This window comes from Phyllopteryx taeniolatus, chromosome 18, assembly GCF_024500385.1.
Source record: "Phyllopteryx taeniolatus isolate TA_2022b chromosome 18, UOR_Ptae_1.2, whole genome shotgun sequence".
NCBI classification, from domain to species: Eukaryota; Metazoa; Chordata; class Actinopteri; order Syngnathiformes; family Syngnathidae; genus Phyllopteryx; species Phyllopteryx taeniolatus.
This window is the reverse complement of record NC_084519.1, coordinates 16,613,493-16,634,227: the sequence shown is the minus strand read 5'-3', so window position 1 is coordinate 16,634,227 and position 20,735 is coordinate 16,613,493. Positions and strand designations below refer to the sequence as shown.

Here is a 20,735-nt window from a genome sequence, read left to right as displayed (position 1 = left end):
TGTGGTAAATCTACCTAGCCTTTGATGAACAATTGTGGTATAAAGTATTCCTCAGCGCCCGTTCTTCCGCACTGTTGAGAAATGAGAGACGATAATATCACATCACTTTGAGGAAGCGAAAAGACTCCCATGACGTTCAGCTAGCTTAATGCTAACACATAACGGGAAAAGCCATAAGCGAGCTCAGCGACGAGCATCTACGTGACGGCGTTACAATGCTAAAAGGCACGGATATTTGAACACCAACGGTGCTGCGACACATGCAGACAGACAATATAACAATACTCGCGGGCATATGTTCTGTATCCTATGTAAAAAATGACTAATATTACTGTGGATTTCTGAGTCACTTGCAGTAGTTGAGTAAAACTTCTTCGTTTGGCTGCATAACCGTTGTACCGACCCCTGGTGGACATGTCGCTTTACATTATATTTGGTTATATATGTATATTTTTATAAAGTACAATATTATAGAGCGCTATTTTCCTTATTAAAAAACACATGACAAAAAAGATTGTTGTTTTTTTAGGTGGAGGCTGTAACGGATTAATGGCGTTTCCGTTCATTTCAACGGGTAAGATCATTTAAGATGCAAGTGTTTTGTGTCACAAGCGTGGTCACGGAATAAATTCAATTGGTATCTCGGCACTGTATCTATGTGACCTTCATCGAACGGAAATCTACTAGCTCCGTGTTAACGTATAACGCAAAATGACATAGACGGGCTAACGCAAATCAGCATCGATGTTACGTTAATGTTAAACAAGTGCTACTTAACTACACACGGAACAGCATCACATACAAACAGCATAGAATAATACTCACAGGCATTGATATGACAATGCGAGATGGGACAGACCGGACAAGGCGTCGCGGCCCGCTTCCAGAAGCTGCTGGGCCTCTGCTGGTGTTATTTTGTATGTCTCGAAGGTTTGTTGCCGTGCGTAGGACGGAACCTTCCTGATAAGACCCCTTCGGAACGAAACGACGAGACAACGCTCGACGCTCACTTTCCCCCACCGAGGCGCCGACTTTCCTCCTCGTCGTCTTCACCGTTGTCTTTGTGCTCTTCTTCATCGGTACGTACAGCTGCACAGACACTTCATTAGGTACACAATATCATGGCATCCAATACAAGCGCTGGATCTGAACATTCTGCCTTACAAAGATATCATTTCTCACTTTTTTGATGGACATTGCTGCGGTGTGTACAACTGTATCATAATAATGACAACGGTCCCTAATATTTTGTCCCATTTCTGGCACCAGTTAGTAATAATAATAACTTCAATTGATATCGTGCCGCTCAAGGGACTCGAGGATGCTGAAAAAAAAAAATGTGACATGAATTCAATTTTGAAAAGAACATTTGTGATTTTGTTTAATATGATCAATACAAATATTAATATAATTGAAAAGTGTTACAATTAAATGACTTAAATTAGGGTAAGGTGACCTAAAGTCAAAAGTTGAAAAGTTTTTTCTCGTAGTGTGTGTGTGTGTGTGTGCGTGCATGTACAGTAGGTGTGTGTCACTTGCTATCATCCAAGGTTAGGTCTGGCTCACTAGCAGATAAAACTTGATGTATGTGTGTGTGTGCGCGTGTGTGTGTGTGCGTGTGCGCGTGTGTTTCGAGGGTAGATTTAAACATAATCACCAGCTGTGACTCCAATCAGACAAGTTTTTCTTTGTGTGACCTTCCAGGTCCGCTGCCGCCGCCGTCCAAAGTGCAACATGGACCTCTGTAACCTTTGTTATCATTGACAAAATAACTCATAAGAAGGCTTTCGTGTGTGTGTGTGTGTGTGTGTGTGTATGGGAGGAAATGGTTGAAAAGTCTTCATACAATGGAAAGTTTGCATTGGGGGCAAGTGACGCAGTGCCCCAGCAGATTCGGCAGAAGATATTTCTTTGGATTGACACAACTGTGATTGGCCCTAAAGAACAAGGTGTCATCTCGTTTCGCAGTTTAGGGATCGTGACGAGCGTCGTGCGAAATGGGCGAATGGGATCTTCTGGGCCGCCTGCTGGACAAAGTGCAGTCGCACTCCACCGTCATCGGGAAAGTCTGGCTCACGGTCCTCTTCGTCTTTCGTATCCTGATCCTGAGTACGGGTGCCGACAGGGTCAGCTCACGTCCTCGACTTTCGCTAATGCCTCGTACAAGTCGATTTTTTATTATTATTATTATTTTTTTTGTTACACTCTTGAGCACAAATGTTTGTCTCTTCTCATTATAAGTGGAAATGTGTTTTTTACAGCCTTTAGCAAGAATGTTTGTCTCAGCATTCGTACAATAAGTTGATTTTTTTTATTTTTTTTTGCAGCCATTAGCATTAGCATGATAACTTACCGCTGAGTATTCGCCAGTAGATAAACATTATTAACAGCCAATAGAAATAGCACAAATACTTCTCTTGGTGTTCGCCAATTAGAGCAAACACGTTTCTTGACAGCTATTAGCATTAGCGCAAATGCTCATCTGTCAGCATTCATACGATTCATGTGACTCACCATTCAAACTATGCAAAAAAAGAATGTTTTTGACATCCGTTAGCATGACTATGAATATTAATGACTAATGACTTGACTTACTTGATTTTTGCTACATTATCTTGCTTGAATCTTGAAGATTAACATTTGAGACTTTCTACTTTTTACATACGTGACTTTTGGCAAACACCTGGTAGATGTTATTCAAAATGGCTGACGCGGGTGTCCCCGCGGCGCAGGTGTGGGGCGACGAGCAGTCGGACTTTGTGTGCAACACGCGGCAGCCGGGCTGCGAGAACGTGTGCTACGACCACGCTTTCCCCATCTCGCACGTGCGCTTTTGGGCCCTGCAGATCATCGCCGTGGCAACGCCCAAACTGCTCTACCTGGGATACGTCCTCCACGTCATCCACGTCGAGAAGAAGGTACAGCAAGCAACAGCGAGTAATTAACACTCTCCTGAGAATTGCCTATTTTAATAGTTTAAATCGTAAACCACAAACTACGCTTTGTCACATGCATTAGCATTAGCGCGAAAGCAAATTTTTGTCCAAGCGTTTCAGCGACACTTCGTTGACCAAGTCTCAGTATGGCGTGTGTGCGCTGCGCAGTTGAAGGAGCGCATGCGGAAGCAGGCCGAGCTGGACGACCAGACCTTGTTGTTCCTGCAGCGCAGCTTCAAGATGCCAAAGTACATCAAAAGCAGCGGAAAGGTACAAAGGTTGTCTTTTTGTATTTATTTTTTTTCGTTCAAGAAAAGGAAACTGGCGGTCATTTTCAATAATACCAATCAGTTTTGGAGCAATTGGTAAAACCCTAATTGCCTTTGGAACGCCCGTTTTTTTCAACACTAAAATTGTTACGCCACCCCCACCTCAAAAAAAGCAAACACCTGTGTAACATCATCGTCCCAAACTGTTTTTCAAGGGTCCTTGAGCCTGATAAAATAGTAAGAACACGGCGCTATGCTAGCAGGGGTTCGCTGTGTTGACAGCCACCCGTGCCCATCAATGTTAACACATCACCGCCAACGACCGGACAAAAACTTCATACAAGCAAATGTCTGTGTTACGGCATTCCCCCCCTCCCCCCCCCCCCCTCCCAAAAAAAAAGATTTTCAAAGGTTAGCAATGCAATCTATAGAAAAACGATCTGACAAAACACTGTGCAGGCGGAAATGAATCACTAACCTCAGGCGGCTGCCATCTGCAAGGGGGCATTACTGCGATCTATTTGAACAAAACAAGCCTACGCAAATGTATCTAACTGCGCTATTTTCACTCGTTATTGTCTTTAAAAAACATGCACAGCCTTTGAATACAGGTGACAATTATGCGGCAGGTTTTTTTGTGAGTCTTTTAAGGGAATGCGCTCAGCTTCCGGCGCTGATGCCTATCTACATCCCCTGTATCGATCTATCTCATGCACTGTATCGATTTACTGTGTCTATCGTCTCATCTATCGCCTCTAGCGATCGATCATATCACCTGTGTCGATAAATCGTATCCCTTGTATGGATGTATCGTATGTACTGTCATGATCTACCGTATCTATCTATTGATCGTACCTCATGTATCGATTAATCGTATCTCTGTATCTATCTGTATCTATCGTGTCTACCCATTTATCTCTCCATCCACTTTTCGAAGGTAAGCATCCGTGGACGCCTCCTGCGTGCCTACGTGATCCACCTGGTGGCCAAGATCTTCCTGGAGCTGGCGTTCGTGGTTGGCCAGTACTTCCTGTACGGCTTGAAGTTGGATGCCCGCTACGTGTGCTCGCGCTCGCCGTGCCCCCACCAGGTGGACTGCTTCCTGTCTCGGCCCACCGAGAAGTCGCTGATCATCTGGTTCATGCTGGGGGCCGCCTCGCTTTCGCTGGCCTTGTGCGTGGTCGAGCTGCTCTACCTGTGCGTCAAGGCGGCCAAGGAGTGCGTGGCCCGGCGGCGAGACTACACCGTCACGCCTGTCACGCCCGTCACACCCGTCACGCCGGCGCCGCCCGCCGCCCAGAGGAAGGCGTACGTGGCGAGGGACGACCCCATGATGCAAAACGGCTACAACGTGGAGCTGGAGATGCAGGGACGCAAGTTTGGCGTCGGTAGGGCCAATGAGATGGCAGGAAAAGGGTCGCCGGGTAGAACGGGGGAGGTGCATATCTGAACTGTATGTGAGTGTGTGTGTGTGTGTGTGTGTGTGAGTGTGTGTGTGTGTGGGTGTGTGATGTGCCCCTGTGCAAAAGTGCGGTGGATGCTTGCGGATTTGTACCGTATCATTTTTGAGGAGTCATTTTGATGCGAAAAAGCGAAAAAGTGCGGGTGCACCACCATTCACCAGAAAGAGTGTGGGTGTGCGACACCACTGTGCAGAATTGTAAGGGTTGTAGCAAGTTACCAACTGGTGCCGGTTTGATATTAGCTAATAGCAGGAAAAGTGTGGGTGTCAAAGCATTTCAGCAGAATCTTTTGTTTTTAAAAAAACTTTCTCTGGAAAAAGCATGGGTGATGATACACCTGCATCCCTCATGGGTGTGACAGCCCTCTGCAAAAGTCTGGGGGAAGTGCGGGGCGAGGGGGGGGGGGGGGGGGGTTGGGGGGGGGGCGGGTGTACCATACATTTCTTTAGTAATATTGATAAAAACAAGAAAAAAGAAAAGTGTGGGTGTTCAACCATCTCAACGGAAAGTGTGGGTGTTGACGCCCTGCCAAAATTGTGCGGGTTGTACCATAACATTTTCAAGTTGCCAACTGGAGGGGAGGGGTGATATTGCTAACAGTGGGAAAAGTGTAATCCAATACAACTGTAATCATTGATGAAATTGTTTCGCTTCTTTGGCACTGGTATAATTTCTTTGTTCTATCAATAAAGTTTCTTATTCAGTCCAGTTAAACAGGAAATGTTGTTTAGCATTCCATCAGTGTTTGCATTTTATTATATATATATATATATATATATATACATATTTTATTTTTTTTATTTATAAACATTAACTTTCTCACGAATGCTCGTCTCTCACCTTTCATACGGTAAGTTGACTTTTTTTGATATAGCTATTAGTGTCACGGTGAATGCTCGACTCTTAGCATTCGCACAATAAGTAGAAACCCGCTTTTTTTTTTTAAATTAGCATTCATGAAAATATTTGTTTCTTAGCATTTTCACAATGTTGAAAATTATTTTTTGGGGCACAAATGTTGGTGGTGTGGCTGTGTTGGCGCTGTTAATTATTAGCGGCGCTTCCATCGCTGGTCCAAAGGGACAAACGGAGGCGGGATTGCTGTTGCACAATGTGTCCAATCATCGTTGAGCGCCTCCTCAAAGTAATCAAAGTAAAAGTACAAATAGTTAAAAAAAAAAACTTCCTCATAGTCTGCTAAAAGTACTCGTTTGACTCTAAGTAAAAAAGTACAGATCCTGAAATGTACTTAAGGACAAAAGCAAAGATGATTTATTTATTTTTTACTGCCAATATGGACAGTACTCATTTGAGTACGCATTTGACACAGAAAGATACTCGAGTACTGTCAGGAAGGATTTGAACGTCACCCTCGTCACCCTGCACCCGCTCCAAGGTCCAGCTCAGTCAGCACTCGGCCGCAGACGCGCACGGTCCAGCCCGACCCGCTCATCAGGTAAGACGGCAGCATGAAGCTTCACAGTACCATCATTCATTTTTACCTGTGAGTGACTGAATGTTATTCGGCTCTTCGTCGGTTTTCACTTTTCTTCCATGAACTTCACACAGCTGCTCTCGTTCCCTTCACACACTCACGCTATAATGCAAAGTGTGTGTGTGTGTAGGGGGGGAAACAAACTTTAAGTTCAAATGTGTGAAAAATATTTATTTTATAATCAAATAATAAAAAATAAAACTTTGAGAGAAACTGTTTATTGGTATTTATTTGAGATTGATCCGTATGTTTTCTGCTGATTTTGATTTTGATATTCTATATCCCAACTTATTTTATTCCATTTATTGGAAATCCTGAAACCCAAAATCCTGCTACGATATGGTAGCATTTCCTTGTCAGTCCCAGGGCCGTCACTAAGTTTGATGTATTTGGAGGGCTTATCCCCCAGAAGTGTTGCACCCAGAAAATGTTATGTCGCTGATTGAACTATTTCTTTCTTAAAACACGATAGTGTAGGCACCAGCAGGGGGGAGGGGGTTAATAACAGTTTTAGGGGGGCTAAGACACACCAAAAAATTGGCCTAACCACAAAAAAAAACAAATCTCTTTTTTCGGGGGGGCTTAACAACATTTTAAAATAGGCCTAGCGACGCCACTGGTTAGTTATCAGTTAATCGGAGGCAGGAATTTTTCCGTGGGGGGGTCCCGAACTTAAGTGGGGCGGCCACTTTCGTACGTCAAGGTACGTCTGCATTAAGCGGTGTCGTTTGATTCCAGACCACCAATTGAACGTCATCCTCAAAGATGGGAGACTGGGGTTTCTTGTCGTCCTTACTGGACAAGGTCCAGTCGCACTCCACCGTCATCGGCAAGATCTGGATGACGGTTCTTTTCCTGTTCCGGATCATGGTCCTGGGCGCGGGGGCCGAGAGCGTGTGGGGCGACGAGCAGTCCGACTTCGTGTGCAACACGCAGCAGCCCGGTTGCGAGAACGTCTGCTACGACTGGATCTTCCCCATCTCGCACATCCGCTTCTGGGTCCTTCAGATCATCTTCGTGTCCACGCCCACCCTGGTCTACCTGGGCCACGCCATGCACGTCATCCACCAGGAGAACAAGATGCGCGAGAAGCTGGCCAGCCCCAGCGGACCGCGCCGCCTCAAGTCGCCCAAGTACACCGACGACAAGGGCAACGTGACCATCAAGGGGAACCTCCTGGGGAGCTACCTCACCCAGCTGGTCTTCAAGATCATCATCGAGGCGGCCTTCATCACGGGTCAGTACTACCTGTACGGTTTCATCATGGTGCCCATGTTCCCGTGCTCCAAGAAGCCGTGCCCGTTCACCGTCGAGTGCTACATGTCGCGGCCCACCGAGAAGACCATCTTCATCATCTTCATGCTGGCCGTGGCGTGCGTGTCCCTGGTGCTCAACGTGGCCGAGGTCTTCTACCTGCTGTGCAGGCGATGCAAGGCCAGGTCCGGGTCCCGAAGGGGGAACTCGGCCGACAACCCGGTGGCGCTGTCGCAGCCCCGGTGGCCCACGGTCGACGACGCCCTGAAGCAGAGCAAGAAGAACCTGGACTTGGAGATGGAGACCAGCCAGAGTCTGGGAGGGAGTCTGGATGGAGCCAAGGAGGAGAAGCAGCTGCTGGGCGACCACTTGCATTCTTAGCGTGTTAGCGTGTTAGCAGGGAACTTGGCTTTTTTTCATGGAATTCATTTTGTATTTCTTTCTTTTTACAATGTAAAAAAACCAAAACAAAATCATGTCCAGCAAAGGTTGTTGTTGTATTTACTCTATGGTTTTTCGAATCTGTTTAAGTTATCGTGTCGTGCAAAATAGATGATGATGACCGCGATGATGATCGGCGGCACATCGGCCTCTCCGTAGCCCCGCCCCTCGCCCCGAAGTCAGCTGGCATAAACTCCAGCTCACCCGCGACCCGAGTCAGGATAAGCGCGACGAAAAATGGAAGACGTTCAAGTTTTCGCTCTATTTTTTCAAGTCATCAATTTTGTATTTGTTTATCCCAATTAAAATGTAAAAATCAAGAGAAATAGTGTTGTTGCTGTATTTATGTTGTTTCTTTACTCTTACGGTTTTTGATTCTGTTTAAGTTATTTTTCATGTGCAGGAATATAGGAAATAATAATGATCATGATATTGGATATTGCTCTATTTTTTCAAGTCGTACATTTGCTGTATGTTTTTGGCAAAATGATTAAAGTTTCATACAAAAACTGTTTGCTGAATTTATTATTTAGGAGTAGTCAAACAATTTTGTGAAGAAATGATAACACAATTATTATTATTAGGAATAGTAGAATATCTGTAATTTCCTATGCCATAATTATATTTCATATTAAAGTTATACATTAAGTAAGTTTGATTCAACGCTTTCTTGGATTTTATTGTATTCATATTAATGCATCAACATATATATATATTCAGATATATTATATATAAAATCATATTTAAAAAATCTATTCATAGCATTATAATTTTTATGATTTTTTCCATTTTTTTTGTCTCAATGGCAGGTACACAGTTATGTAAACACGTGTATAAATATTTAATAACAATAAATACCGTCTATATTTCCTCCAACGTTTCCACACTCGAAATTGATTGACAGATTTAGTTTTCTGATTTATCAATAAACAATTGCCGTGTTGCAAGACTGCCTATAAATTCGATTCTATCAGCAGTTAAATCACATTAAATACATTTGTATCATTAAAAAATAAAAAAAAAAAAAAATGATGTCATATGAAAAAGTTGTGTAACACATGACGATAAGATGAAAACAACAACTCGGGGTTTGGACTTTAATGCACACCCACAAAAAAAAATGATTAACCAACATAATCTTGTCTTTTGCCAGCCCAAAAGTGTGTGTCACTTTTTTTTTTTTTATCATCTGCAGCATGACAACGTGACCACACACACACACACACACATGCACACAATTGTGCAACCTGAGTCCAAGTTCAAGGCAAAAAAAAAAAGCAGTTCACGTTTGCTTTGCTGTTTGCCTTTTTTCCATTTCAGCAGTCGGCGGTTGCAGAACGCAGCTGGAGAGCAGCACCAGTCGCTCGTCCAATTGCAGGTAAGCGACTCACCTTCATTTATTAAGACAATTGGCATGTACTTTCTAATCGTTGGCTTACACTGAATCAACACTGACCGGATGCTGACATTTTTCAGTGGCATTCAAATGCTAATTAATCAACAACAAAAATGAGAAAAACAAGAAAACAAGAGCTCAAAAATAAAAATGTTTAGTGTAAGCTTTTATGTTATGCTTGATTTGTTCAACTGAGAAGTTTATATCAATTGTAACTACTACTACAAAGACATTTTCTAAACTATATATACTATATATTATATGATGTGTTATGTATATACACATACATATAACAGGTGTATATCATGTATATAAGTATTCTAAGCGGCACGGTGGTCTGCCTCACAGTTCTGGGGACCGGGGTTCAAATCCTGGCCCCGCCTGTGTGGAGTTTGCATGTTTTCCCAAAAACATGCGTGGTCGGTTGATTGAAGACTGTAAATTGCCCGTAGGTGTGAATGTGACTGCGAATGGTTTTGTAGTTTTCTATGGGCCCTGCGATTGGCTGGCAACCAGTTCAGGGTGTATGTACCCCGCCTCCAAGATAGCTGGGATCGACTGCAGCACGCACGGGACCCTTGTGAGGATAAGCGGTAAAAGAAAATGGATGGATGGTTGGATGGATAAGTATTCAACAACATCATTTATTGATGATATATATGATATGATATATTGGAGGATTTGCCATTAAAAAAAAAAAAGTTCTGTGTTGTTTTTGTGTTGAAAGTGCGGTGAACAAGGTTGAAGATGGGCGAGTGGGGCTTCTTGGCGTCGCTGCTGGACAAAGTGCAGTCGCACTCCACCGTCATCGGGAAGGTGTGGCTCAGCGTACTCTTCATCTTCAGGATTATGATCCTGGGAGCCGGCGCTGAGAAGGTCCCGTTCTACGTTACTTCTTCTTCTACTTCACTCTGGCAGAACACCACCACTGGCAACAGTTTGAAACTACACCCTCAGTTGAGAGCAGACAACCCCCCCCCCCTCTCCAAAAACAAAAACTAATCGTATCTCTGTAGATTTGATGTTGTTGGTGTAACAGATTCCCCATTCATATAGGTCACGTAATGCCGAAAGGTTTCAACGAGGCAACTGCTCGCCTTTGTTGTGTCATGCGCCTGTGCAGCGGCGTGCTTAGTTTCTCCAATGTTGAGTTCGTTGCACTCCTCCTTACAGCACGGCCCTGCAATTTGCATCGCAGGCGTTTCTCCTTGAGGCGAACCATCTTTTTTGTCTGAGGGTGTTCGAGGGTTTGAAATAATTAAGAGTCGCTGAAGCAAGATGAAAGGTGAAACGTCTTCGACAAACTTGCAGATTTCAGATTTCATTGTTGGAAAGAAATGCAACAATTCTTCAATCGTCACCCTTATCCCAATCTGTGACTTTCGTTTAATCAGCACATTAATTCATAAACTATTTTAAAAAGGACAACATATCACGTCAGTTGAGGAAGAAAATGACTTTTAATGTCTGGTATGCAAAAACGGTTAGTGAGTTACTCGGTATTAGTCAGTCAAAATGTCCTGTATGTCGCAAAGGGCTACCGCGTAGCAATCGGAATCGGAATCGGAATTCTCTTTATTTGCCAAGTATGTCGAAAACGCACAGGGAAGTTGCTGCCGCTCTAGTGCGACAACAGACGGCCATTTGGGCAATAAATACTTTTGAGACATCAACACCTAAAAACACACTACAGTGAGTCACTTAGCCTCTGTGTGTGCGCACCAGTGCCATCTGCAGGACAGGAGTGGCACTCGCCATGAACGCTGACACTGTTTTGGGTCCCAGGTGTGGGGCGACGAGCAGTCCAAGATGATCTGCAACACCAAGCAGCCGGGCTGCAAGAACGTGTGCTACGACCACGCCTTCCCCATCTCGCACATCCGCTTCTGGGTCCTTCAGATCATCTTCGTGTCCACGCCCACGCTGGTCTACCTGGGCCACGTCATGCACGTCATCCACAAGGAGAACAAACTACGCGAGCGACAGCGCAAGAAGGACTCCTCGGCGCTCAAACTTCCCAAGTACTCGGACGACAAGGGCCAGGTGAAGATCAAGGGCGACCTGTTGGGGAACTACATGACGTCCATCTTCTTCCGCATCGTTCTGGAGCTGGCCTTCATCGTGGGCCAGTACTACCTGTACGGCTTCATCATGGAGGCCCGGATCGTGTGCTCGCGGGCCCCCTGTCCGTTCACGGTGGAGTGCTTCATGTCGCGGCCCACCGAGAAGACCGTCTTCATCATCTTCATGCTGGCCGTGTCCTGCGTGTCGGTGCTGCTCAACGTGGTGGAGGTCTTCTACCTGGCGTGCTCCAGCACCGCCCGGAGGAAGGCCAAAATGGCCGCCGGAGCCCTGCAGGGACCGATGAACGGCGGCGCCGCCTTCGCCAGGGCCTGAACATCTTCCAAATATCGCGCCAGGGGCAACTTGGAAATACAGCGCGGTGCCTTGACTTCGGCTGGTTGCGTAACCAACCGCGAGTATGTGGGGCTCCATTGTATATGACGTCAATGTTCCCCATCGAAACACATTGAAATGCTATTATATAAATGCTATAACGTAAAATTTGACATACATTTTTTTCCCCCGCAAAAAAAAATGGTACCTCTTTTTTGAAACGACCTCGAAAAAAAGTCTAAAATGATTACTTGCTTGAAATAGAATATTTCAACAAGGCAAAAATACTGCACCCCCTCCCCCAAAATGGTCTCAGAAATGGTTCGCTCCTCCACCGAATCCCTCCCGTTTCTCCCCGACTGGACGCTCGAGCGCTCAAAACTATTTGCTGCCGCCCAGCGATGTGGCGCACGTACCGGGCTTAAATCATCTTTTGTTACGTTCGTCAATACAAACAGCGCTGGATTGTAAAATAGGAAAACATAATAAAAGTCAATGTACATAAATAAGCCGAAGGTTACGCACACATGCATCCGTGTGTTGATGTGTGCCTTTAAGGGGCGTGGCCTTGTAAGTGCGGGTTTAACTCCGGCCTTCCTGAGCGCAGTTGGGAAGTTCTTAATAAATGCTATTCATCACAATGTGTTTGTGCAATGCACGTGTGACCACATCAAAAAATACACAATGTGTGCAAAGTGACATTTTTCTATTGTTAATAGTACAGTCACCAGCCGAATTTAAAATATGTAAATTGTCCCCATGGTGTTTCAGAAACTAGAAAATATAAATATAACATATAAATTACCCCTTTGGACGTAATGCTCTTTTTGTACTGCACCAGTTTTACTTCAGTTAAATATCAAATTCAGCCCCAAAGATTTACCGGTACATGGATGCATACGGGATGTAAGTTAATGGCTAGTGAGGTTGCAGCGCCATCTTGTGTGAGTCAGGAATATTTGGGGAGGAATAAAAAATAATAATAAATCAATCAATCAATGTTTTACTTTTTGTATTTAAATAATTCTAATAAAAATATGCATTTATTACATTTAAAGACATTTATTGCAATTGATTGGAATACAGGAAAAGAAAGTTAATGCGCTATAAAACATGCGGAATCAAAAGAATATTATTATTATCAGTGCAAAATATGATTCTAGTGTGCATTGCGACAATATTTGTCCATAACAAAAACTAGTGATTTGCACTGGATTTTGGTTTCAGTCATAATAAACTGAAAGATTTCGTGTGGTTATCTTAAAAGTGGATTCTTTTTATTTATTTTATTTTTTTTTTAGAGTTTTTGATTGCACAGCGGCTGACTTTGAAGTTTGACGCGGATTTGAAAGAAAGGAAAGATTTGATCGATTTTATCTCCATGGCGTGATTTTTTTTTTTTAATGTACGCAAATAGGAAATATTCAGGGGTAGAATGACATTTGTACTTCTTTCTGCTGTTGGGTTGTCAAATGTGAATTCCAGTAAATAGACCGAGTGTGTCACTGATGGCGTAGTGGTACATTCCTAACTTTGGTACACACGTCGTGGGTTCAGAGTGAATGGCATCGCACGGGAGCGCCAGGTCGCGGAGAGGCAGCCTGCGGCGCCCGGTGTGAACGCTGCTGCGTTGTGTGCGAATGCAACTACTAACCTCATTTTGTTCTCCTGACACAACACGTCATTGAAGGGAATAGACGCTGTGGCCGCAGCGCTACCTCGTGTGAGTCGGGAATATTGTGGGAGGACTAAAAATGCAGGAATGCTCAAAGAATTTAGGGATGCAACTAACAATTATTTTAATAATGGATGAATCTGTCGATTATTTTCTTTTTCGATTATCGGCTAAAAATAAACAAAAATCTATTCATGTTCATCCCTTTATTCCGAAAGAGGATATTATTTCCAAATGAAAAGGCACAAATTGATTAGGATTCAGTTACTGGTTTACATGCCAGAAAAATTGTTTTCAGAATAGATGTTGATTCATTTGATCATCGATGAGTTGTCGATTAATCAATTGTTGCACCTCTGAAATAATTCAAGTAAAAATACACGTTACATTTAAATGCATTTATTGCAAATGATTGAATTACAGGCAAAAAGGGGAAAAAAAGGATAATATGCTATAAATGCGATTGGCTGGCGACCAGTTCGGGGCGTACGCCGCCTCTCGCCCGAACATGGGCTCAAGCACGCCCGCGACCCTTGTGAGGATAAAGCGCTACAGAAAATGGATGGATGGAAGGATGGATGCTAGAAATGACATATATTCATACGAGTATTTTATTAAGAGTACAATATCATTTCAGTGATTAGTTTTGACAATATTTGAAGAAATTGATCGATATGGCGCAGGTAATGACTTTAGCGGCATACTGGCCAAGGTATAAAGAGTACCTTTCAAAAGTGCTTTGGCGTGACGCCGCCATTTTTGCGCCAGCGCGTTCACGGGCCGCAGTGCTTCCTGTGCGTGACGGCGCACACCACGCCGCCCTTGGGCCGCAACGTGCCCACGTCGCGGATTTCGAAGCTCTGGCCCGGCGTCAGCGCAAAGTCGAACCTCTGCAGTAACTTGGCCATCACCAATTTGGCTTCCATCTGTCGATAAAATACACCAAGGTACTCACCGCATTGCTTTTTAACACCTAATTTTATTGTTTTTTTATTTTGTTTTTTTGTGTTGTTTTTTTTTTTTCATCACCTGAGCAAAGTTCTTTCCCACGCAGGAGCGCGGGCCGAGAGAAAATGGAAAGTAGCAGTAGTAAGGCCTTGTAAAAAAAATAAAATAATTTCAATATTCCTTGAAAAGGACAAATCCTGTCTAATGTCGATATCAAAAAGTTAGCGGCAAGAAGCGACGATAAAAGAAAAAAATATTAGCAGGAAAAAAGAAAAAAAGATTTTCAAATTTATAACATACACTACATTCTTTTGTGAGAAAATAAAACAACAACATGACGATGCTAAAATTTGAAGAAGTCACAATCGTGCATGGAAAATGATATAAATATACATTTTGGGCAGGGGTTGAATTGTTCGTGTATGTTCAATAAAGTTGTAAAAGAAATGGCGGAATAAAAAGTGATCGCAGTGGTATTGTTAAGAACAAAAAGACGCAAAGAATCGAGAAAAAAAAGTTAATATTACAAGAAGTTGTCACGTTGCGAGTAAAAAATAATAATAATCTTTTTTTTTTTTTTTTTAAAGTCTTACTTGGGAGCATCCGGGTGAAAGCGATCCGGGTTAAATTCCAGCGGATTCTTGAAGAACCGTTCCAATCTGCTGGACACGTACGAGCTGAGCTGAATTACACACAAAAAAAACGATTTTGCTATGCGTCTTTTTTTTTTTGGGTGGGGGGCAAATGTCAATGCCTTACGATACAGATCGCTCCGGCCGGAACGTGGATGCCGTCGATGACGATGTCGTTGACGAAATCGCGGGATGTTCCTGGAGCTGTCGGGTATATCCTCAAAGTTTCTTTGAGAACCTTCAAGTGAAGAAGAACACGTCACCATTTCCCGCTTCAATCCAATGGACCTCGTGCCGCTCCTGCTGGCGCGGCCAACGGGGGGCGGGGAGGGGGCAGTAGAATACATATACGGCGGACCCCCGCATATTTGTGAAAGACCCGAGTTTCTCAAATTCAAATCAAAAAGATTTGGACATTTCCATTTGATTTGTAGCATTTCAAGCCAGGGTACCTGTGAGAGGTAAACAAGTTGCCCAAGATCCTCGTAGCTAATTTCTCGTTTCATTCCGATGACGTCGTCCACCTCCTTCTGAGCTCTACAAAACCAACAAACAAAAAATGAAAACAACAAGTCAAGTAGATTTTGCTGCTGCTGCTGCTGCTGCTGTTGTTGTCGTTTCTCACTTCTCCTGCATGTCGGGATGCCTGGCGAGCTCCATGATGCAAAATGCTAGCTGGTTCGCCGTGGTTTCCTGTCCTGGATAAGCAGAAAATGATCGACACTTTACAAATACAGGAACATTCAATAACATCATTTCAAGCTAGTTTTGAAATCACGCTAATGATACTTATGTTAATCTAATCATGTATCACATTTTTGGATTACAAAATGTAGCATTGGAATCCACATCCAAAGGTCCTGTTGATGCGTGAATTCAAAATGAAAAGTCCTCAAATGTAATGATACTACTTTGAGAAAGCAACTGAAATTATTACAACTAACAAACTACTACATTTCCAAAGTCATCTTGCCAACACTGCCTATAACAATATAATACAAATATAAATATCGATAGTAATATATGAAGCCAAATATGCTTGTTAGCATGTGAGCTGAGTTCATTTCTCTTTTTTTCTTTTTTAACCCTCTCGTGTCACTAGATTTGGCTAATCGGGAGGGAACGTCATTCAAGGAGCGTCACCGTGGCAACAATAACAGCCCGCATGACTTCAATCGGATTCGAGTCTCACCGGCGATGAAGAAAGTCACAAAATTGTCCAGCATGAACTCTTCGTCTTCTTTGGTCATCCTTTCCTCTGAAATACAAAATCAATAAAAGCCTCCTAAAATGATAGCGTAAAAGCCAGCGATGTTATGAATTATTGACCCAAACAAGGCTGGAATTACCGAATGTCAAATATTAAACTCATTTTGGGAAAAATATTGCACATTTTCCGCTTATCCCATTTAAAAAAAAAAAAAAAAGGGTTCCAATGACAAAAGAAGGCATGAAATTATTATTTTAAAAAAAATAAAAAATTATGAATCTGAATCAGATTCTGATTCATTCAGAAGTGTTGAAAGTAAAAAAAAAAAAAAAAAAAACAACAACAAAAAAACCATTATTGAACACCACAGTTGTTTTTTTTTAACAAACTGTCATTGCAAAAAAAAAATATATAGATATATATCAGTGATGTTCTGAATGAACTAACTATTTAAGGCCGTAATAACCTCATGTCATATATTCCACTTTTCAACTCTGATGGGGGAAAAAAAAAAAAAGGTGGTTGCTATGACAAAAAGGACTCGAAAAGAACTGGTTTCGGATTCTCGTCCCAACTATTAAGCACAACTTTCAAAGTCCTATTTTCCGAACCTTTTCCGGCCGACTTGATGATCTGCGTGAGGATGTCTTTGGGCACGTCGCCGCCGCTCTGCACGGCCGACTTCCTGTCGCGGATCCACTCGGCGCCGGTGGAGCGCAGCAGTTTGCACGCGGCGCGCACTTCCTCCACGAAGGCCCAGTTTCTGGGATCGAACTGGAAGCCAGTCGCCGGGATTATTTGGCACACGTTTGCGTTTTCATTCAAGCAATTTTCAAGATGAATTTTCAGGCTCTGTACAAATATAATTATTGTTTGTCGTGTTCAATTGAAAGAGAGCTCAGCGCTATTACGTCACGGCCACGTAACGACAGAAGAGTCGGGAGAAATTGGCAAAGAGAGGATTTGTAAATACGTAAGAGCACAAATTCAATGGCACATTTCCAATTCAAGCATTTTCAGGAATTTCAAGTAACAACCCAGCTAAGTTGCAACTTCTTCCTCCTCCTTTTCAGACAGGCAGTACAAAAGGCTTCAATTTTCAATCAATCAATGTATTTATTATCCAATGCATTTATTTCATGTATTTATTGGTACTTACTTTTGCAATTGATTATGTAATTCTTTTTCCCCTTTACTGATTAACGTATGCATTGATGTTTCAAGTTTTTAAATTAATTTATTGGTCTTTGTTTGTATTTATGTATTGGCATTCATACACTATGTATCTTTATTTTAATTGATTATCGCTTTATACTTTCTAATTAAAGTATATATTGATATTAATGCATTTATGAATGAATGTATTTATTGTATGTACTATTTTTCCAGGGAATTTAATACTGCATTGCTCTATCTTGTTTAATTAATCCATGTATTTATAATCATGACGACAACTACTGGAATTTTATTAATTGCAGTGCTTTTGGGGATTCATTCATTATTATTATTTCCATTTAATAAACCAATTTATTAGTATATTTTTTAAATGAACTACAATTTGTATTGGTATAAATGTTATCAATCAATGAATGTATATGTTGTATTGCTATTTACTGATTTCCGTTAATTAATTAATTAATTAATTAGCATTAGGGATAGTATTTCTTGAGCTATTTTCAAAAAGACATTTACCCATTGATGGCTCTTGACTGTACTTATCCATGATTTCCTGTTTTTTGTATTTATTTAGAAATGAACATCTTAATCTTGACACTCATTTCTTGGTGCGTTTGTTTGTGGATTGGCGCTGCAGCGCCGCGTACCTGAAAGAGGGCGTTCCGTATGTTGTGGACCATCCCTTTGAGGCACGTCTCGATGGCGTCGGGGAAAGGCGACGACGCGTTCTCCAGCAGCTCGATGTCCATGCCGAACGCCACCTGAACAAACAAATCTACGCTTCAACAAGCCCGACGCTATTTCTTTGTGTGCGTTAGGCGAGACGCGGCCGACCTTGACGATGACGCCCAAGGTGACGCGGTTGACCAGCTCCAGCATGCGGGCCTCCGACTTTTTGTCGGCGATGTCCGCCAGTTTGGTCATCAGCTTCTCGGCTTGCTCGTTGAACGTTCCCATCAGACTCCTCAGGTACCTGCACAAGCGTCAGCACACGGTAGGAAGCTCCTCAACTCACTTCAACATAGATGGCGCCAAAGCAAACGCTTTCATTGCTTTGACCTGAGCACAAAAATAGCTAATGAGCAATTGAGTTTTTCAGTGAATAACGGAGGTTAGATTTCCGTAAAAAAAAAAAAAAAAAAACAACAACAACAAAAACAAAAAAACAAATAGGCGACTTTTGCAAATGTCGAATTGCAAATATGTGGTGGCTGACATGCACGACATGTGCCATAACTCGTGGTTGATCTGAACCCAGATTACTGTGATTCTCAAAGTATGCTACTAGTACCACTCGCGGTACGCAGGCTCCCTCTAGTGGTGCATGACAGACTCACCAAATTAAATGTTCAAACTCTGCATAACGTTCCAGTGGCTTGAATATAATATAATACGCTGGCATTTGATCTTTTAGAACAGTTTTCAAACCGTTTTTTGGCGCGTGAAATTTGTATTTAACTTTTAGGTCCAGCACATTTTCATTGAATGCTTATACATGTACATTTTCCTTTCTTTAAACAAGGGAATCTGAGCTCCACGTTCTTGGCAAAAATCAAGCTAGTGGCTCATTCCCTGAAATGCAAAAAAAAAAAAAAAAAAAAAGTTTGGTACACTTGAATCTGGTGCACTTTCTGTGATTGTTTTATATGGTTTACTACCAAACAGGCTGTATGTGCTACACCCTTTTTTCATATAATACATTTAAAAAACAAACACAAAAAAAAAGACAGCAGTGGTTATTCATTGATGGTCGGACAGATGACAGAAAAAGAACTCACAGGCTGCTAAAGGCGGGTTCAATGATCCGCCGTTGTTTATGCCACTGATCATAGTCCCTTGCTGTTACCAGGCCATTGCCCAAGAACCTGCAACAAGGCACAAACAGTAAGACAAATGTAGACTGCAAGGTTTTATCGTCTATTATCTATCTGGGTTATGTTTACTGTTGCCACAATTGACCTTTGACCAAACATGCTGAAGAGTCGCTTGTGGAGGAACATGTCTTTGGTATACTTGGAGGACATCAGGACTTCCTGAATGCGTCGAAGAGATGGAGATTAGCAGATGAACATTCTTTGTAACGACAGTTTGGGGAATGGTGTCATTATATCAGCTATGTACTTGGAAAGCCATCGCCAAGGGCTTTAATTTAATATGTTACTCAACGTGGCTTGTCGGGAAGACATTTTGGACTTGTGAACATGAGTGACCTTTTCAAGTCAACTGTAAAAAGCATATTTTGGCGTTGTTAGACCATGATACGAGGTTGTATTTAAAATATAGTTACAGATCTGGAAAGCACTCACTCAAATTTGATACGTAACTCAATATTTGTTATATTTCTTTGCAAATCTGTAACAATTTGACTTTACCTTGATGGTCTCTGGGGAGGAAACGAAGATAAGGACGTGATGCAACACATTGATCTTGTACACAGATCCATAACGCTCGGCCCTTCCAACATAATAACACGAATGGTAATGTCACCAGGAAATTTGTAATAATAATAATAATAATAATAATAATAATACGTTTACCATTTCAGAAACACGTCATGTGTCAGGTCGTCGTTTTTCATTGTCCTCCAAACAATTAAGGAATGTCCGAAGAAAAAACTTTGAAAAAAATAAAATAAAATACAATTATTAGTGGTGACCTGAGGCGAGCGACGGACGTGTTTTTGTTTGTTTGTTTGTGTTGTTTGGTTTCTTCTCCCTTACCTTTCCCTCGGCGGTCCAGGTATGTGGTCGTACTTCAGGTGCACATAATGGAGGTACGCGCAGTAACCGAGGAAGGCTACAAACAACACAAACAAGAGCGAGCCGAGCACGTGAGCGCTCAGGGTGAAAACAACAGACAAAAGGGACATTTTTGAATCGCCAAAACTTGTCCGGATAAAAAGTTCGTCGGTGTTGGTAAGATGTTTCCGAGAGGGGAGGGGCCGTGATAACTCCCTAGATTTGACGTCATACGGATGCGACCAGCCAGCTTGTTTACCGCCATGTTTTTGTTTTTTGTTTTTAAACGTGGATTTAGCGCCAGCACCGAAAATTTAGTTCAGTGAAATGCGGGTCGAAATAATAACGTGATAAAATATTTGTAAGTTCTGCTTGGTGAAAGCGTGACCACGAGGACGTATTTAAAGCTCGTGCTCAGGTTTATACACGTTTAACGTATTGCTTTTTTTTTTTTTTTTAATACGTAAAATTGAGTTTAAAATGACTCAATGCGGCCCCTCCTAGCTTTTATTTGTAAAATAATAACTAATAACGTAAGTACGTTATTCGTACGTTTTTTTTTTTTTTAGTTAGTTATTAGTACTCGTACATTACAAGTCCAACACTGACATCCAGTGGCCACTGCTAGTAACGGCAATTGTAACGTTACCATATTTCATTCCAGTAAGAAAAAATACACAACATAAATCCACAGAAAATTGATTT

At 42.3% G+C, this 20,735-nt stretch overlaps 4 protein-coding genes and 1 long non-coding RNA gene across 8 annotated transcripts; 3 read left to right on the top strand and 2 right to left on the bottom strand.

Moving 5' to 3' along the window:
- Positions 1-3: 3 nt before the first annotated feature.
- Positions 4-1,961, bottom strand: LOC133468254 (uncharacterized). The gene is made up of 3 exons (XR_009785433.1): positions 1,658-1,961; positions 826-1,089; positions 4-71 (listed from the first exon to the last, which is right to left on the bottom strand). It is a non-coding gene; the product is annotated as an uncharacterized LOC133468254 (long non-coding RNA).
- Positions 923-5,076, top strand: LOC133468241 (gap junction Cx32.7 protein-like). Of its 3 annotated transcripts, none has more exons than XM_061753914.1 (5): positions 923-1,079; positions 1,969-2,109; positions 2,733-2,918; positions 3,049-3,206; positions 4,143-5,076. In XM_061753914.1, exons 2-5 carry the CDS (start codon positions 1,998-2,000, stop codon positions 4,653-4,655), a joined length of 969 nt encoding a protein of 322 aa, XP_061609898.1. In that variant the 5' UTR covers positions 923-1,079; positions 1,969-1,997; the 3' UTR covers positions 4,656-5,076. The 3 variants fall into 3 exon arrangements, with proteins under 3 accessions (XP_061609898.1, XP_061609897.1, XP_061609899.1); XM_061753913.1 differs by having other exon boundaries at positions 932-1,079; positions 1,969-2,126; positions 4,143-5,074; XM_061753915.1 differs by having other exon boundaries at positions 933-1,079; positions 1,969-2,126; positions 3,105-3,206; positions 4,143-5,073.
- An 865-nt stretch (positions 5,077-5,941) lies between these two features.
- Positions 5,942-8,370, top strand: gja13.1 (gap junction protein alpha 13.1). 2 transcript variants are annotated; one of them, XM_061753919.1, is made up of 2 exons: positions 5,942-6,124; positions 6,902-8,370. In XM_061753919.1, exon 2 carries the CDS (start codon positions 6,929-6,931, stop codon positions 7,796-7,798), a length of 870 nt encoding a protein of 289 aa, XP_061609903.1. In that variant the 5' UTR covers positions 5,942-6,124; positions 6,902-6,928; the 3' UTR covers positions 7,799-8,370. The 2 variants fall into 2 exon arrangements, with proteins under 2 accessions (XP_061609903.1, XP_061609904.1); XM_061753920.1 differs by having other exon boundaries at positions 6,069-6,172.
- A 706-nt stretch (positions 8,371-9,076) lies between these two features.
- LOC133468245 (gap junction Cx32.2 protein-like) lies at positions 9,077-11,819 on the top strand. Its single transcript, XM_061753921.1, has 3 exons — positions 9,077-9,236; positions 9,982-10,130; positions 11,040-11,819. The coding sequence occupies exons 2-3, from the start codon at positions 10,002-10,004 to the stop codon at positions 11,649-11,651; spliced, it is 741 nt and encodes a 246-aa protein (XP_061609905.1). The 5' UTR covers positions 9,077-9,236; positions 9,982-10,001; the 3' UTR covers positions 11,652-11,819.
- A 1,890-nt stretch (positions 11,820-13,709) lies between these two features.
- LOC133468237 (cholesterol 24-hydroxylase-like) lies at positions 13,710-20,246 on the bottom strand. The gene is made up of 15 exons (XM_061753906.1): positions 20,013-20,246; positions 19,830-19,907; positions 19,665-19,746; positions 19,252-19,325; positions 19,071-19,157; positions 18,127-18,265; positions 17,940-18,053; positions 16,728-16,890; positions 16,099-16,164; positions 15,532-15,604; positions 15,359-15,443; positions 15,034-15,144; positions 14,868-14,956; positions 14,356-14,422; positions 13,710-14,252 (listed from the first exon to the last, which is right to left on the bottom strand). The coding sequence occupies exons 1-15, from the start codon at positions 20,159-20,161 to the stop codon at positions 14,100-14,102; spliced, it is 1,530 nt and encodes a 509-aa protein (XP_061609890.1). The 5' UTR covers positions 20,162-20,246; the 3' UTR covers positions 13,710-14,099.
- Positions 20,247-20,735: the final 489 nt, after the last annotated feature.

What these genes read in the sequence shown, in the direction of transcription:
- LOC133468237 (XM_061753906.1), bottom strand. Translation starts at nt 20,161, where the DNA reads ATGTCCCTTTTGTCTGTTGTTTTCACCCTGAGCGCTCACGTGCTCGGC. An exon ending in CCTGGACCGCCGAGGGAAAG is followed by an intron (nt 19,908 to 20,012) that starts GTAAGGGAGAAG and finishes TTTTTTTCAAAG; the next exon opens with TTTTTTCTTCGGACATTCCT. An exon ending in GAACCCGCCTTTAGCAGCCT is followed by an intron (nt 18,266 to 19,070) that starts GTGAGTTCTTTT and finishes ACGCTTGTGCAG; the next exon opens with GTACCTGAGGAGTCTGATGG.
- LOC133468241 (XM_061753913.1), top strand. Translation starts at nt 2,006, where the DNA reads ATGGGATCTTCTGGGCCGCCTGCTGGACAAAGTGCAGTCGCACTCCAC. An exon ending in TCATCCACGTCGAGAAGAAG is followed by an intron (nt 2,919 to 3,048) that starts GTACAGCAAGCA and finishes TTTTTGTCCAAG; the next exon opens with CGTTTCAGCGACACTTCGTT. An exon ending in ACATCAAAAGCAGCGGAAAG is followed by an intron (nt 3,207 to 4,142) that starts GTACAAAGGTTG and finishes CACTTTTCGAAG; the next exon opens with GTAAGCATCCGTGGACGCCT.
- LOC133468245 (XM_061753921.1), top strand. Translation starts at nt 10,002, where the DNA reads ATGGGCGAGTGGGGCTTCTTGGCGTCGCTGCTGGACAAAGTGCAGTCG. An exon ending in TGGGAGCCGGCGCTGAGAAG is followed by an intron (nt 10,131 to 11,039) that starts GTCCCGTTCTAC and finishes TTTGGGTCCCAG; the next exon opens with GTGTGGGGCGACGAGCAGTC.
- gja13.1 (XM_061753919.1), top strand. Translation starts at nt 6,929, where the DNA reads ATGGGAGACTGGGGTTTCTTGTCGTCCTTACTGGACAAGGTCCAGTCG.